General features: G+C 41.5%; 1 protein-coding gene across 4 annotated transcripts in view; it reads right to left on the minus strand.

The window, feature by feature from the left end:
* Positions 1–14,421, minus strand: part of LOC127585475 (myocardin-related transcription factor A-like) — a 165,839-nt gene that overhangs the window by 17,774 nt on the left and 133,644 nt on the right. For all 4 annotated transcript variants that reach the window (XM_052042952.1, XM_052042953.1, XM_052042950.1 and 1 more), the window contains 3 exons: positions 11,156–11,211; positions 8,887–8,962; positions 3,650–3,811 (listed from right to left, as the gene is read on the minus strand). In XM_052042952.1, coding sequence (XP_051898912.1) covers positions 3,650–3,811; positions 8,887–8,962; positions 11,156–11,211 — 294 coding nt within the window. The remainder of the gene's footprint in view (positions 1–3,649; positions 3,812–8,886; positions 8,963–11,155; positions 11,212–14,421) is intronic.

Genomic DNA, 14,421 nt, shown 5'->3' on the forward strand with positions numbered 1-14,421 from the left:
TAACCTGCTCTTCCTTTTTCTCGTCTCGGTCTCTCAGTTCCACCTACACCTTCTAACTCTACCCCACCCTCCCCAATCACCTAGTTTCCTTGCCCCTCCTCCACCCACCACCCACCTACCACTAGGTCCCCTCCCCTCACTGTTCCCATCTGCCCTCCCCACCTTCCTTACTTGGTTCCATGCTCCACCTTCCTTTCCAATCAGATTCCATGATCTGCAGCCTTTTGTTGCCTCCACCTATCACCTCCCAGTTGCTATTTCCACCCTTCCCTCCTCCAACTGCCAATCACCCCCTCCCCCCACCTGGATCCACCCATCACTCGCCAGCTTTGGCCCCACCCTTTCCCCTCGCCTCCTTGTGCTGGCTATCTCTCCTCTACTCTCAGTCCAGATGAAGGGTCTTGACCAGAAACCATCCATTTCCCTCCACAGATGCTGCCTGACCCACTGAGTTCCTCCAGCAGTTTGCTTTTTTTTGCCTCAGGTTCCAGCATCTGCAGTCTCGTGTCTCCAGTAAGTAATCATCCCTGAAGTTATCAGGAGTTAGCCATCAACAACCAACCATCCACCATCAATAAACATCCTTGTAAGCTAATGAAAAGCACATGGCAGCATCCTCCAGAGGCAAGCAGTGTAGGCACCTGATCCATCAAAATCAATACTCCCTTCTGAATTTGAAATCCATAATTTTCAAAAATATACAGAACAACAACTCTTAAAAACCCACTAAATGTTCCAGTGAAAAAAAACTGATGTAATATTTTGTCATTTCATTTCAAAGCATTTTGTTTTAAATGTTAGTATATACCAGCCAGTGCTGAGATTTGTATGATAGCAACCCAAAATGAATTCTGCAAACTATGCTTTGTGAATTTTGTCACAACACATGATATGCTGGAGGAACTCAGGAGATCAGGCAGCATCTACGGAGGGAAATGAATAGTCGATGTTTCGGGCCGAGACCCTTCATCAGGGCTCGAGATTGTTGCTTATTAACACACGACACACAAAATTAGTAAGAGTGGATCACCAAGCCCCACGTGCCTGCCCTGCTATTTGATATGATCATGGCTAAACAATGCCAACTTCATCTCTTCTATGCCAGTTCCTTGTAGGCCTCAATTCTCTGACCTTTCAGATATTTCTCTCACTTTAAATACTTCTAATGATATAGACTCCACCACCCTCTAGGGCAGAGAATTCCATTCACTACCATCTAAGAACTTTCAACACACAATCAAGTTTTGATGCCAGAGGAACTCCATGGTGCAAGGTCAATAAAGGCAAGTGTCTAATTCCAGCCACACCGTAAACTTTACATCTGCCTATCGAACAACACACACAAAATGCTGGGGGAACTCAGTGGGTCAGGCAGCATCTAACAATGAACAGTTGACATTTCGGGCAGAGATCTTTCATCAGGACTGGAAAGGAAGAGGGCAGGAGTAAGAGTAAAAGGGTGTGGGGAGGGGGAGGAGCATGAGCTGGCTGTATCTGCCTGTAAAAAGCTTTTTTGATTAAGTTTATAAAGAGATGCAGAACACACACAAGCGTTATATTTGAAGTTGTTTTCCTGATTTAAGATTCATAAGTTTACATTGATCGTATGGGGTTATTATGGAACTATGAGAGGTCAGGTGCCTGAGCACGATTGGTTATGGTGGTGAGATCATAGCACTGTCAGAACAACCCAGGGATCCTTACGCAGTGACTCAAAATGTCTCCTGCAGCAGCTAAAATGACATAGCAGTGACTGAAGGGATAGATTTACTACTTTTATTTCCTATCAACAGGGAGCAATGTCACCAAGTGCTCTCTGTTACATAGAGCATACGATATGTAGTATTTCTGGCTAAAATCTGTAAAATAGCAACACTTATGAAGCAAAATAATGGAGGGGAATGCCAAGAAGCTAAAATATCAACTTATGCAAGACGTATATGCTTGTAATCCACGACCTATATGCTTGTAATCCACATATACAAAGGGAAAGCTCGGGTAGTTTGGGAGCAGGAATAGGCATGATGGGCAGAGTAGGCTCCTACACAAGGGTCTAAGTTTTCTCATGATTTTAAACAAAATAGCCTTTTAAACATAATACCCAGCAACTTTTAAAAATCTATAGCACACATTTTCATTTTATTCTTTTGTTTCGTGAAGAAATCACGAAGAGGAGACCAGTTCCTATACCCAGGGTAGGGAGAAGCCTTTACTCTAGAATTAGCAAAACATCACAACATCAAGGGCGTTAGATCACGTGGTGGTTTTATAACCCATTGTGCGTGTGCCAAGATTTTGAATGAAGTATCATACTTCGATTGACTGACACAATATTTCCCCATGGAGAGTATTTCATTTTACAAATCTATACATGGAAAGTTATGACTAAAATCTACCCTCTTTTCCAGGAATGCCTTGCATATCAAAACTTGTCACATTAAAAAATAAAATCTGATTTCCCTTCCCTGACAATTACCTTAATTCCATACCAGCCGAAGCCATTTCTCCTTCTATCTACTCAATCAAAACCCTTCAGATGTGAACATCTCCCTTTGCCATCTCAGCTCACAGTAAGCCTAGCTTCTCCAGTTTCTCTGCATAGCTGAAGTTCCTCACCCCAGAACTGTCCAACTATAACTCTGCACAGTGATATCACCACATAACACTTGTGTGATTCAAACTGTATTTTTAAATCAATACACAATGCACATGATTTATCGCTACGATCGGCTGCTTTTGAGTCGGCCTTGGGGCATGGGCATCTGCATCTGAATGAAAAATAGCAAAAGTGGGGCCAGAATCACAGAGAAGGTTTAATACCAAATCCCAATAATTTGCCTAAAATCAAATTGCAGATTCCACAGGCCTTGGTGTTCTGAATTAACATTTACCTATTAAGAGTCAGTGGCACTAAAATGCTTCAGCAAGTGAAGTAGGATTGAAGTGGGCAGCTTTAGGGTCATAGGTTGGAAGCTGCTGGCCTGGCGTACCACTTGGTTAGTTCCGAAGTGCGGAGGGCACTAAATATATCGGCTGGGTGCAGATCATACATCTCAGTGAAGTAGGAAGCAGCAAACTCAGTAGGAGCTCAGATCACAAACTTCTTAAAGTGGGTTACAATCACTCATTAAGCTAGGGATCATAAACCTGAAACTCTAAGGCATCCTTATTTATATAAATTTTAACAACAATGTAAGGTATAGGATCTGCACCAATAGGATTTATTTTTCCATAAGCTGGGCACTCGAGGCTAGTTCAGGGGTAACGTTAGGAAGAAGTTTTTCACATAAAGGCTCATGGAAGCATAAAATACTTCAGACCAAATGATACAGGGTCTTGACCCAAAACCTCGACAATTCCTCCCCCCCCACCCCTCCAAACATGCTGCTCGACCCGCTGAGTTCCTGCAGCAGATAGGTTATTCCTGCACTCCAAAATGTTGAAGTTGGGGAGCCAATGATCTAGCCTACACAACACTCCATCCCGGTGTTGTCCGACCTGGTTAGCATAGAAGAAAACTAGAAGGATGTCAGGGGATTTTTGGAGGCCAATGTTAGTAGTTAGATTAGATTCTTGTATGGCACTGCTGCCTTGCAGAGTGGCTGACAAAATACAGCACACTTTAGTAAAGCACCTGGTCCATACATACCTATGATGGCCTCTTTGACACTGGAGTCCACAGGCAGGATATTCTTTTCCACTAACTCCATAGGACCAGGGCGCTGTGCAATCTTCTCATTCAGATCATCAGCCAACCTCGCCCGCTTCAGCTTCATCTGCGTGGCTTGTAGGGAGGGCTCTGCTGAAGTCTCTGCACAACATCAGTAAATAGACACATTCAGCTCATGTTTGGCACTTTAACTCAGAGGTGGACCAATTACAGTAAAACTCCATTAATCCAGCACACAGAGGGCACTGATGGTGCCGGACTGGCAGATTCTCTGGATCACCTGGTGAGCCAGGTGCTAAAGCACAGGGATTTCTGAATAATCAGATGGGGGTTATTGGAGTTTTAAAAGAGTTAAATAAGAGCAAGCTCACAAAATAACACAGTAGGCAAAAAGCCAGAGAAGCTTTAAAAGGATTATATAGCCAACATACAACTCAGCCTACACAAGGGCAAGAGCCGATAAACATTATGTCAATTAAGAGGTCAATTAAGGACAGCAAATTAACAAATCAAGAATAAAAGTGAAAGTAGCATTAAGGACTTTCAGTACAGACAACTAAGAGAACAGACTGGTACATCATTCACCAATAGAGAGAAGGTCAATATGTTGACTTCACACAGTTTTAATCTACCGTTCTGTGTGTTGAAATCATACTTCAGAAAAAGCAGGTGCAAGGTCTCCACAGGTGGCCAATTGGATGCATAATAAATGATGTTGGTCCTCGTCCAGATTGCTCACCAGTCACACTTTCCCAAATAGCTGCTAGTTGCCCTAAAGAAAACAGCTGCAAGCTCTGGCATTAAAGGCCCACGTGACTGAACACCAGCAACATTCAATGCTCAAGAGGAACAATTTGAGCAAGCTACTGGATGTCTGTACCAAGGCTGCCATCCTTGCAGGCAGGATAGACAAATGAAAATCAGAGCCAAGGAGATTGCACTTTGATTCAGAACGCCACTGGATAAGCTTGGTACAGAAGTCTCTCATGCTGGGATAAATGAGCTCAACATGTATTTTACATTTTTGCCCGATATGTTAGCAATACGGACTCTTTATTAGACTGATGACAAAAAAAATGAAAGTGGCAACTTTGACATTAAAAGCGACCAGACAATTAATAGGTTCCACATGATGTAATATTTACTAGTACATATAATACCACTCATTTTTAGAATTAAATTCCCTTTTTATCTCTATCCACAGGAAATGGGAGGAACATTTTTAAACCATGGAAGCTGAAGGTCTTGAAATTGGCTGGGTAGTCAAAAATTTTTTTCAACAATGTAAATCTGACTGAATTATGTAACCGCTCCATTTGTGCTGTTGCCTGGTCTAGGTCTTAAGACTCTAATGTTTTCAATTAAGTAGTTTCAGTGCAACAACCATCTTGCTCATTCTTTAGGCATCAGCTTGTGATCCCACTTGACAACTTTTTTTATTTAACAGTTGTTCCCTTGAATGAATCTAGCTTTATCTGGGGACAGAATCCATTCTGGATGGACAAAGCCTTATATTGGCAAACAAATTCCCTACATTAGAAAAAACCTAAATGAAAGAAAGTATTGTATTGAAACGTAACTTATTCAAAGATTAATCTACCAAATAGTAACAGAACCATTCACTATTTTGAAGGGTTCAAATAGCAAAGACAAATGGGGAAATTAGGATCAGGGAGATATTTGGGTAGATTGCCCCCCCCCCCCCCACCACTCGAAAGGGCAACAGAACTGCTGAGGAAGTGACTAACAAATTCCACTCAAACAGAACTGGATGCATCACTAAATAGAAAAAATAGAGGGATTTTGTCAAAAAGGTAGGCGCAGTGAATCAGAAAGGAAAGGGTTTGCTCAATCCAGTGGCTGTTACTGAAAAATTTTTATACAGGTCGTGTGTGTCGGGAAATTTTAAAAGGTAAGAACATGGTCATTTAGCACAGTAACTCTTTAAATTCCCTTTTGATTTTTCTAAAAGGAACACATACATATTTCAGAGTTTTTTTTTCCTCCTCCCACTTGCTTTTACAAGAACTCTTGAAATGATCAAAGGATTGAGCAGCCAGGAACTAGGAAGCTGGTTATTTAGCAGCTGTGTATTGAGAAGTTTTAAATGTTACTCCTTCATGTGGAGTCCTGCTGCAAATGTTAAACAGAGCTTGCAATACAATGCCAACCTTCCCAGCAGCACAGTCCTGCTGGGCTATATTCTCTTTGAGACTTGCCAGTGCTCAGCATATCAGCAATTTACAAGTGCACATCGACCAATAACTGCCAATACCCAAGTGGAAGTGCCGAAAGCAGCTGCTCTCTTCACAATCACCATTTGTTCATTCCTCTGCACAAAGCAGAAAGTACAAATTCTGCGTCTAAAACCCCTCCCAACTGGCGTTTCTCATAATGGACTCCAGAATAGGAACATCATACTGGATCCTGTTGGAACAGGGCATCGTGTGATGCGCACCTTTAATGGCATCGGCGGCAATCTTCAGCTAAGAATTTTCTTCGAGTCTTATTTTGCTGGAAATGTGATAATGGAGCAGCAGGGCATCTGGGACCTCAGCAAGCAATGAAGCCAAACAGTCTCCCTCCCTAACCAATGAGATTTCAGATTGAGGAAAGAAAAAAAAATGTGAGAAACAAGGTGAATCAGAGTCAAATTAGGAAAGAAAAATAAACGAAAAGGAAGAATAGATTGATGGGAAAGAAAGGAAAACTGATGAAAATTTATTTCAAACTCAATATGTTTGAAATTATGAATAACCTGAAGAATTGAGAATCTGATTGAGACCTGGGCTGGAGGAGTTGATGGGTGCTACATGAACAATTATCCCATCATTACTGTGCCAAGGCTGATAATTACCAACCAAACCTTTCAGAGTGAACCTACAGGGAAAACGTGAAAGTCCAAGAGGTTCTATAAATAACAAGGGGAAGCTAATGTCAGTATGTTATTAGTTAGTTGCACCACATCATACAATAAGTTGTGGGGATTCTCAATGCATGCTGCACGTCTCTGAACTTGCTGGCCAATTTTGTGGTTTCACTATTGTGTACTTATGACAACAGGAGGCCATTCAGCCCAATGGCTTCCAGCAGAATAATCCCATTCCCCCTCTCCTTATTTCCCTGCACCCCTACAATTTATTCTCTCACACACTCAACTCCTTGTTGATTCTTTTAAATCTAAGCAAAGGAAACTAAATCAGGGTATGAGGGGAAAATCAGCTTTGGTTGATTGGAAGAATGTATTGAAAGGTATGTCAGTGGACATGGCATGGTTAGCATTTAGAAAATATAATGCACAATCTGAAGAAAATATATCCCTTAGCAACACAAATCCAAAAGGAAGAGAGATGGATTCTTAGCTGACCAGAGAAGTCAAAGGTGGTAGCAAATCAGAAGAGGCAGCTTATAAAAGTTGCCAGAAATAGCCATAGACTTGAGGACTGGGAGAGTTTCAGATAGCAAAAGAGGACCAAGAAATTGATAAAAGACAGACAAAATAGACCTGCAAGAAACATAGGAACAGTCTAAGAGTTTTTAATGGATATATAAAAAAGAGGGCAAATGTGAGCCCCTTAAAGAAACAAGAGAATTTATAATGAGGAATTAGGAAATGGCAAGGAATGAAACAATTACTTTGCGTCTGCCTTCATGGAACAAGGTGCTTAAAACCTGCCAGGGATATTACAGAATAAAGGATCTAGTGAGAATAAGGAACTGAACAGACTGTGCACACACAAGACACTGCAGACGCTGGAATCTGGACCAAAAGCAAACTGCCAGAGGAACTCAGCGAGTCAGGCAGCACCTGTGGAGGGAAATGGACAGTCAACGTCTTGGGTTGAGACGTTCAGCTGGACTGACCTGTTGAGCTCCTCCAGCAGTTTGCTTTTTGTTGAATGAATTATGTATCTATTAAGAAAATAATATTAGAGAAGATAGTGAGCTAGAAAACTGATAAATCCCAAAGACCCAATAAATTATGTCCCACAGTTTTGAAAGAGGTGGCTTGAGAGGTGGTGAATGCTCTGGTTATCACCTTCTAAGGTTCTATAGATTCTAGAATCGCTCCTGTGGAAAGGAAGGTAGAAAATGTGACCCCACTATTTAAGAAAGGAGGGAGAGTGAAAAATGGGACCTACTGACCTGTTAGTTAGTCTAAGGGTGATAGGAAATATGTTGAAATCTATAATCAATGTAGTAGTAGAACACCTTATAGAATTGAGCAGTCAACATGGATTTATAAAAGGAAATTATGTTTGATTAATCTGTTGTTCTTTTTTGAGAATGTGAATGATAGAATAGATGAGAGAAAGTCAAAATTACATATTTGGATTTCAGGTTTTCAATGAAGTTCTGCATAGGAGATTGATCAACAAGGTTAGAACTCATAGAATTAAGGGCATTATACTGACATAAATTGAGAATTAATTATTGGACTGAAAATAAAGAATGGGAATAAGCAGTTCCTTCTCAGGCTGGCAGCTTGTGACTGGTGGGTTACTAAAAGAATCAGTACTTGGGACCCAGCCATTCACAATTCACATCAACAATTTGGCTGAAGGAACCAAATGTTACATTTTAAAGTTTACTGCTGATTCTGCACTAGGTAGGATTGTGAGTAGAGAGGAGGATGTAAAGCTTCAAGGGGATATGGGCAGACTGAGTGAGAACACAGCAAATGGAAGACAATGTGGAGGAATACAAAGCCACCCACTTTGGTGCACAGAACAGGAGAGTATTTGTTAAAAAGCAAGACATTTTGCAGGCAGCTAGTTACCTGGTTGGACAGCCTTACAGATATTGAACATGTTGGTTACAATGTGCTGTACATACACAGACCGAGCCAAGGTCCTGTAGCAGGAGGCCATTTAGCCTCGTTTTTTTTCCAGCATTCTGTTGCAGCATGGCTAAACTGTATTTCAACTCCTTCCTTAATCAAGTTGGATAGCCCGAATAGTTTAATAAAAATCTACCTAGTCACAGCAGCTTTATGAAGTTGCCAATTTTGCTCTTCTGTGTAAACAAATGCAAAACTCAGAATAAAATGAAAAATATTTGTTAAATTTTAAACCAGTTTTATTTTAAATAGTTCCGGCCTCAGGTACACATTTCCTTTAACATTTCAGGATCTTGCACTCTATGAGTCACATCAGTTTTAGTTTGACCGTTAACTACTACAGAAGTGTTGTAAAGTATGATCTTGTACACCTTACCTTCAAGTATGTGCATTCTGACCAACTCTGCTCTCTCTGGACGTGATCGTATCTTTCTCTTTAAATAGTCCTCAGTCTGCAATTTTTCAAAAACAATTAGTTACATTAAGAATCCAGGAAGTCCACAATGTCAGCACAACACAGGGGCAAAGCTGCATCCAGTGAACTGAACTGATACTCTTCCCCCAGGCTCCAATCCTTAGCTGATTTATTCACCAGATGCCATCTCCACCGTTACAAGCTCTCAAGGCCACAGCAGGTCATCTTGCTCCTCTGTTGCTCATTGAGTTTGTGGACTGAACGCAGCAGAAACTTGTTTTAAAATGGCATTGTGAACATGGGGTGGTACAGTGTTGCAGCTAGCAGAGCTGCTGCATTGTAGCTCCAGCAACCAGGTTCAATTCTGACCTTGTGCATGGTGTGGAGCTTGTACATTCTCCGTGACTGCGTGGGTTTCCTCTGGATGCTCCAGTTTCCTCTGGATGCTCCAGTTTCCTCCCATGTTCCAAAGACATATGGGCTGGTAAGTCAATTGGCCACTGCAAATTGCCCCTAGTGTCTAGGGAAGTGATAGAATCTGGGAAGAGTTGATGAGAACATGGGGAGAAAGAAAATAAGATCAATGTAGGATTACTGTAAATAGGTGGCTGGTGGTCAGCACAGACTCAGTGGAACGAAGGACCTGTTTCCATTTTCTCTCTCTACCTTTTGTAGGATTAAAAAGCAAACTTCTTCCCAACTAAAGAAATAAATTCTTTGCAACATTCAATTGTGTGATTTGTTAAGTAACTAAAGATATAAAGTGGTGCTCTGCGCACTGCAAAAAAATTCTTTCAAGTGTTTTACTTTCCTAGGAGTTTTCATTTTAAAGCCTCCACATCTGATGCAGGAGAGATCATAGAAATATGCAGTTAGCGTAACGCTTTACAACACCAGCGACCCGGGTTCAAATCCGGCCACTGTCTGTAAGGAGTATGTACGTTCTTCCCGGTTTCCTCCGGGTGCTCCGGTTTCCTCCCACATTCCAAAGATGTATGGGTTAGGAAGTTGTGGGCATGCTATCTTGGCGCCGGAAGTGTGGTGACACTTGCGGGCTGCCCCCAGAACACACTACACAAAAGATGCATTTCACTGTGTGTTTCAATGTACATGTGACCAATAAAGACATCTTATAAAAAATATGTATGGCACAAGTTCTGTGTGGAACATGTATGCACTGTGCTTAAGATCCACTCATAACACCATTAAGTTCCATTGACGGCAATTTATATTACAGAATTTATGGAGACAAACAGGCCATCCTGCAATGCGTTGTACATACTCAGACCGAGCCACGGTCCTGCAGTAGAAGGCCAACAATTCTGCACTGTTTTTGCACACAAGCTTCCTCCCAGTTTTCTCTCCATTTACTTGGTGATGTGGGTACCAGCATCACTCCTAACCCTAATCCTAACTGCCCTTAGTTGCTGGATTATTGAGCTACTGCAGTTTACAAGATGGCAGTATTGACACAGTGCTATTGGCTGGGAGCTCCAGGATTTGGAGCAAACAACAATGAAGAAATGTTTCCAAATTAGGGTACTGAGAGACTAGGAGGGAGATTTGGAATCGGTGGAATTCCCATACACCCACTTACTCTTTCAGGTGGTAATGGCGGCAGGTTCAGGAAATGCTGTCGAAGCTGCCTTGGCAGATTGCTGCCAGGCAGAGCCACATATGCATAGTGGCTGCAAGGGCAAGAGATGGGGTATCCTGCAGGGAACAAATCAACCAACTTCTCAAAGCCTTTCCCCCCCACCAACAATGGAGAAATCATTAGAATGGTGGAATACTCATTTGCCTAGATGCTTCATCAACACTCAAGAAGCTAATTACATCCAGTACAGAGCACCCTACGTGACTGGCAGCCCATCTGCTATTTGGTGGTGTAAGCACTCTCTTGGAAAGGAATCTCTCTTGAATTGCTCACTTGACTGTTAGATTCACCACCCTGGGCTTTGGCAATCCCTAATCTCCTTACATCTACTCCAGCGACACATCCATCTTTATCTCTATTAGGTTGTCCTTCAACCTTCCCTTTCTAGAAAGAGGCATGCTTGTTTATTTGCTTATAGTTATAATATTTTAAGTGGTGACTTTGCCAAGAACAGGGTTCAACTCATTACCAAGTATTTCTCTCCCTGTATAACTGTTTGTTCTCTAGCCTGTATAAAAAGGGAGAAACAACACTCAGAAACGAGATTTTAAAATCTGTGTTAAAGTCGCTTACCCGTGCCCTTTCCAAGCTCCTCCTCTGTTCGTGAAATGCAGCAGGACTCTTGAGAGCTGGAAGAGTAAGAAAAGTTAAACTGTAGCAACACCCTTCACTTGTATAAGAGATTCAATGCATTAGAACATCTCAAGATGCTTCACAAGAGCATGATCAAACAAGGAGAGAGTCATGGTTATACAGCATGGAAACAGGGCTTTCAGCTCATCTCATCCATGCCAACCAAGATGCCCACCTAAGCTAGTCCCATTTGCCTGCATCTGGCCCATATCCCTCTAAACCTTTCCAATTCATGTACTGGTCCAAATGTCTTTTGGATGTTGTAATTGTACCCATCTCTACCACTTTCTTTGGTAACTCATTCCATACATCCACTGCCCTCTGTAGGAAAAGTTGCTCCTTGGGTCCTCTTTAAATCATCCCCTCTCAATTTAAACCTATGCCCGCTAGATTAAGATTCCCTTACCCTGGGGAAAAAAACTGACCATTCACCTTATCTATGCCCCATATCAACAGATACTGAGCCACGCAAGATATTAGGTAGGGCAAGTGACTGGTCAAACTGATGGGTTTTAAAGGATTGTCAATGGAGGGGGAAGAGGGACAGGGAGAATTTTAAAGGAATTCCAGGGCTCCTTAAAAAAAGTTGTTGCCATCGGTGAACAGCATTTAGAGTGTAAAGTCAACAGACATTTAGTCCTTCTTTCTGTAACCCCACATTTATTTATTTTTTAAAAAGAGGTTCAAAAGCGTGGATACAGGCTACAACTACAGATAATGCATGGCCTTGGGTAAAACCAAAGCAAATCATTTCTTTTCCATAATCATAAAAATAAATTGAAATACAAACTACTAAACCATGAAATCCTTTGTAGGTTGCAAAGTATTGGACTGTCTTCATTTGCATAACAATGAAGATCTCAGTGAATTCTTCAAGATGATTTAAAAAGTATGAATTTTTGAAAAAAAATTGGAATAGAGATAGAGACAAACCTTAAAATTGGTTCTTCACACTAAGCATACCCCAGAGGTCCGAGTACACCAGGTCGGAGATGGGTTTTTGGATTGAAGGAATCGATACTTATGGGAATCAGGCAGGAAAGTGGGAGTTAAGGCTAAAGATTAGATCAGGCTGTGTACCCTGATGCTGTTCCTCCTACTTACGTCCTTTCATTCCAAATCTGGAATGCCTTGTCCCAAAACTTCAATTAAATCACAAAACTTCAAAATAGAGATTGCCATATTTTTTTTATTAGCAAGGTTACTGAGGGATATACTATTAATATAGAGATCAGCCATGATCTATTGAAACAGGTGGAGTGGTTCAGAGGGGTTAAAACATCTCAGCCTCTTCTTACATCTAGCATATACAAATCAATCCCGTAATCTCAATATAGCTACCACTATTAGCTACCCCTAGTGAAGAGAGTGTACTTCAGTCACGTTGCACATGCCCGGTTTGAGACAATTTCAGTAATTTCACTGCAAAAATTATTATGTCCCCTAACTATCTCACAGGCTCCAACCCCATCCGTTGGTCTGTGATAAATTAAATTGCAGATTGCGGAAGCACTGGTGTGTGTTCCACAGCAAGCAGCTACAGCTCATCATCCACTCCCCAATGTACAAGGCAAGGTCTGATGCAGAGTTACGCCTCTTATTTTGTACTTTGGCACCTTTCTCAAAAAGGTACATATGGTCAGTGACCATTCCTCACACTAGAACAAGACACTGCTGAATACAAAATGCACACCAAGAGCCGAGACAAAAACATCTCCATGTACACATCTCCACTTTTGTTCCACCTCAACTCAACTGAAGAGAAAGGCACAAAAACAGCTGAATGCACAAGCAGTTGGGCAGCCTCTGTGCAGAAGGTGGAAGTCCAAAGGCATGCCCTGGTGCAAACCGTTCTTTTAAGAAGTTCAGAGGCTGGATTTACACACAAGCTATTAACTGATTTCTCTCTTCTCAATAGATGCCACCTCATCTGCTGAACACGACCATTATTTTCTGGTAAAGGTCCGTTTCTTTTGCGAGATGCCTGACAGTCAGGCATCTGGTACCAGTAGTCAGTAACCCCAGGTATCAGGCTCTGGAGAAGCAGTAGTTTGAAAACTTGCCCAATTAAATTATTCAGAGCTTAACATTTGTTGTTATAACAGCTAAAGGAGGATTTTTTTATCTTAAAGTATTAATAAACAAACTACTTTGACCTACAACACATCAAAAGGACAGTGGAAACTGCTGCAATAAGTTTCAAAAGTAAATTGGATAAATACTTCAAAGGAACCATATGCATTAATGTAAAAGGTCACGAGCAGGACTAATTGGCTGTCTATTTCCAAGAGGCAGCTCATGCCAGGTGGGGTAAATGGCAACCTCCCGTTCTGTATCATGTTATGATCCTAATCAACAGCTGAAATATGCAAAAGTGGGTCACCATCCTCTTCAGTTACCCCACCCATTAGAAAAGCCACATTTCCCCTACACATGAGCAACACCATGAGCAGGAGAACTTGGCTGTAACCTACACCCCACCATTCCTCTGTTCAGCATGCCAATAAAACCCAAAGACAAACTGCTCTGGGTAGAACTAAAGTGTGGTGGGGCAAGGGAGTAAATCTCACACAACCAAGGAACGAGCATTTTATAATTTGAATTCAGTTCAGTACTGGAGAAAAGATCCCCTCAAAAAAAAATAACAGCACGCGGGGATATGAAATTCAAACAAGGTCACATATGAACTTTTAAAATTTTATGCAACAATTCTGGTTGTGATCTGGCAACCAGAAATTATAACAAAAGGATGCAAAAACTATTAGAAAAATACCCCACATCGTTATGTTTTATACTGGTTTCCTAGTGAGTCAGTCCAAGTTTCAGAAAGCTAGCATAATGCAACATGACAAAATCAAAAGCCAATCTTCATGTCATCAAATGAATAAGAGATTTCCTGTTCTAATGGGTGATATTTATTTCAAACCATACCTAAGGCCACAAGTGAAGAAAGGCAACGTATCGTGTTTATACGTGCCTCTTGAAGCAAATTAGTTGCATGCAAATTTAGTGCAGAAGTTCTACTCAGAGGCCCAGATTTCTATAAGCAATACTACTAATGCAGCTGCACTTAAGAGCAGGAATCATCTTCCTCTGGCACGAGAAAGCCAGCAAGTACCATCAGGGCCTACATCTGCTAGGCGGGTAGAGAGCACCAAGGGAAGTCTCAATATAGCAGATACCAAAGCTAGTTTGAAAAGTCGAGG

Source organism: Pristis pectinata, chromosome 33 (genome assembly GCF_009764475.1).
Source record: "Pristis pectinata isolate sPriPec2 chromosome 33, sPriPec2.1.pri, whole genome shotgun sequence".
NCBI classification, from domain to species: Eukaryota; Metazoa; Chordata; class Chondrichthyes; order Rhinopristiformes; family Pristidae; genus Pristis; species Pristis pectinata.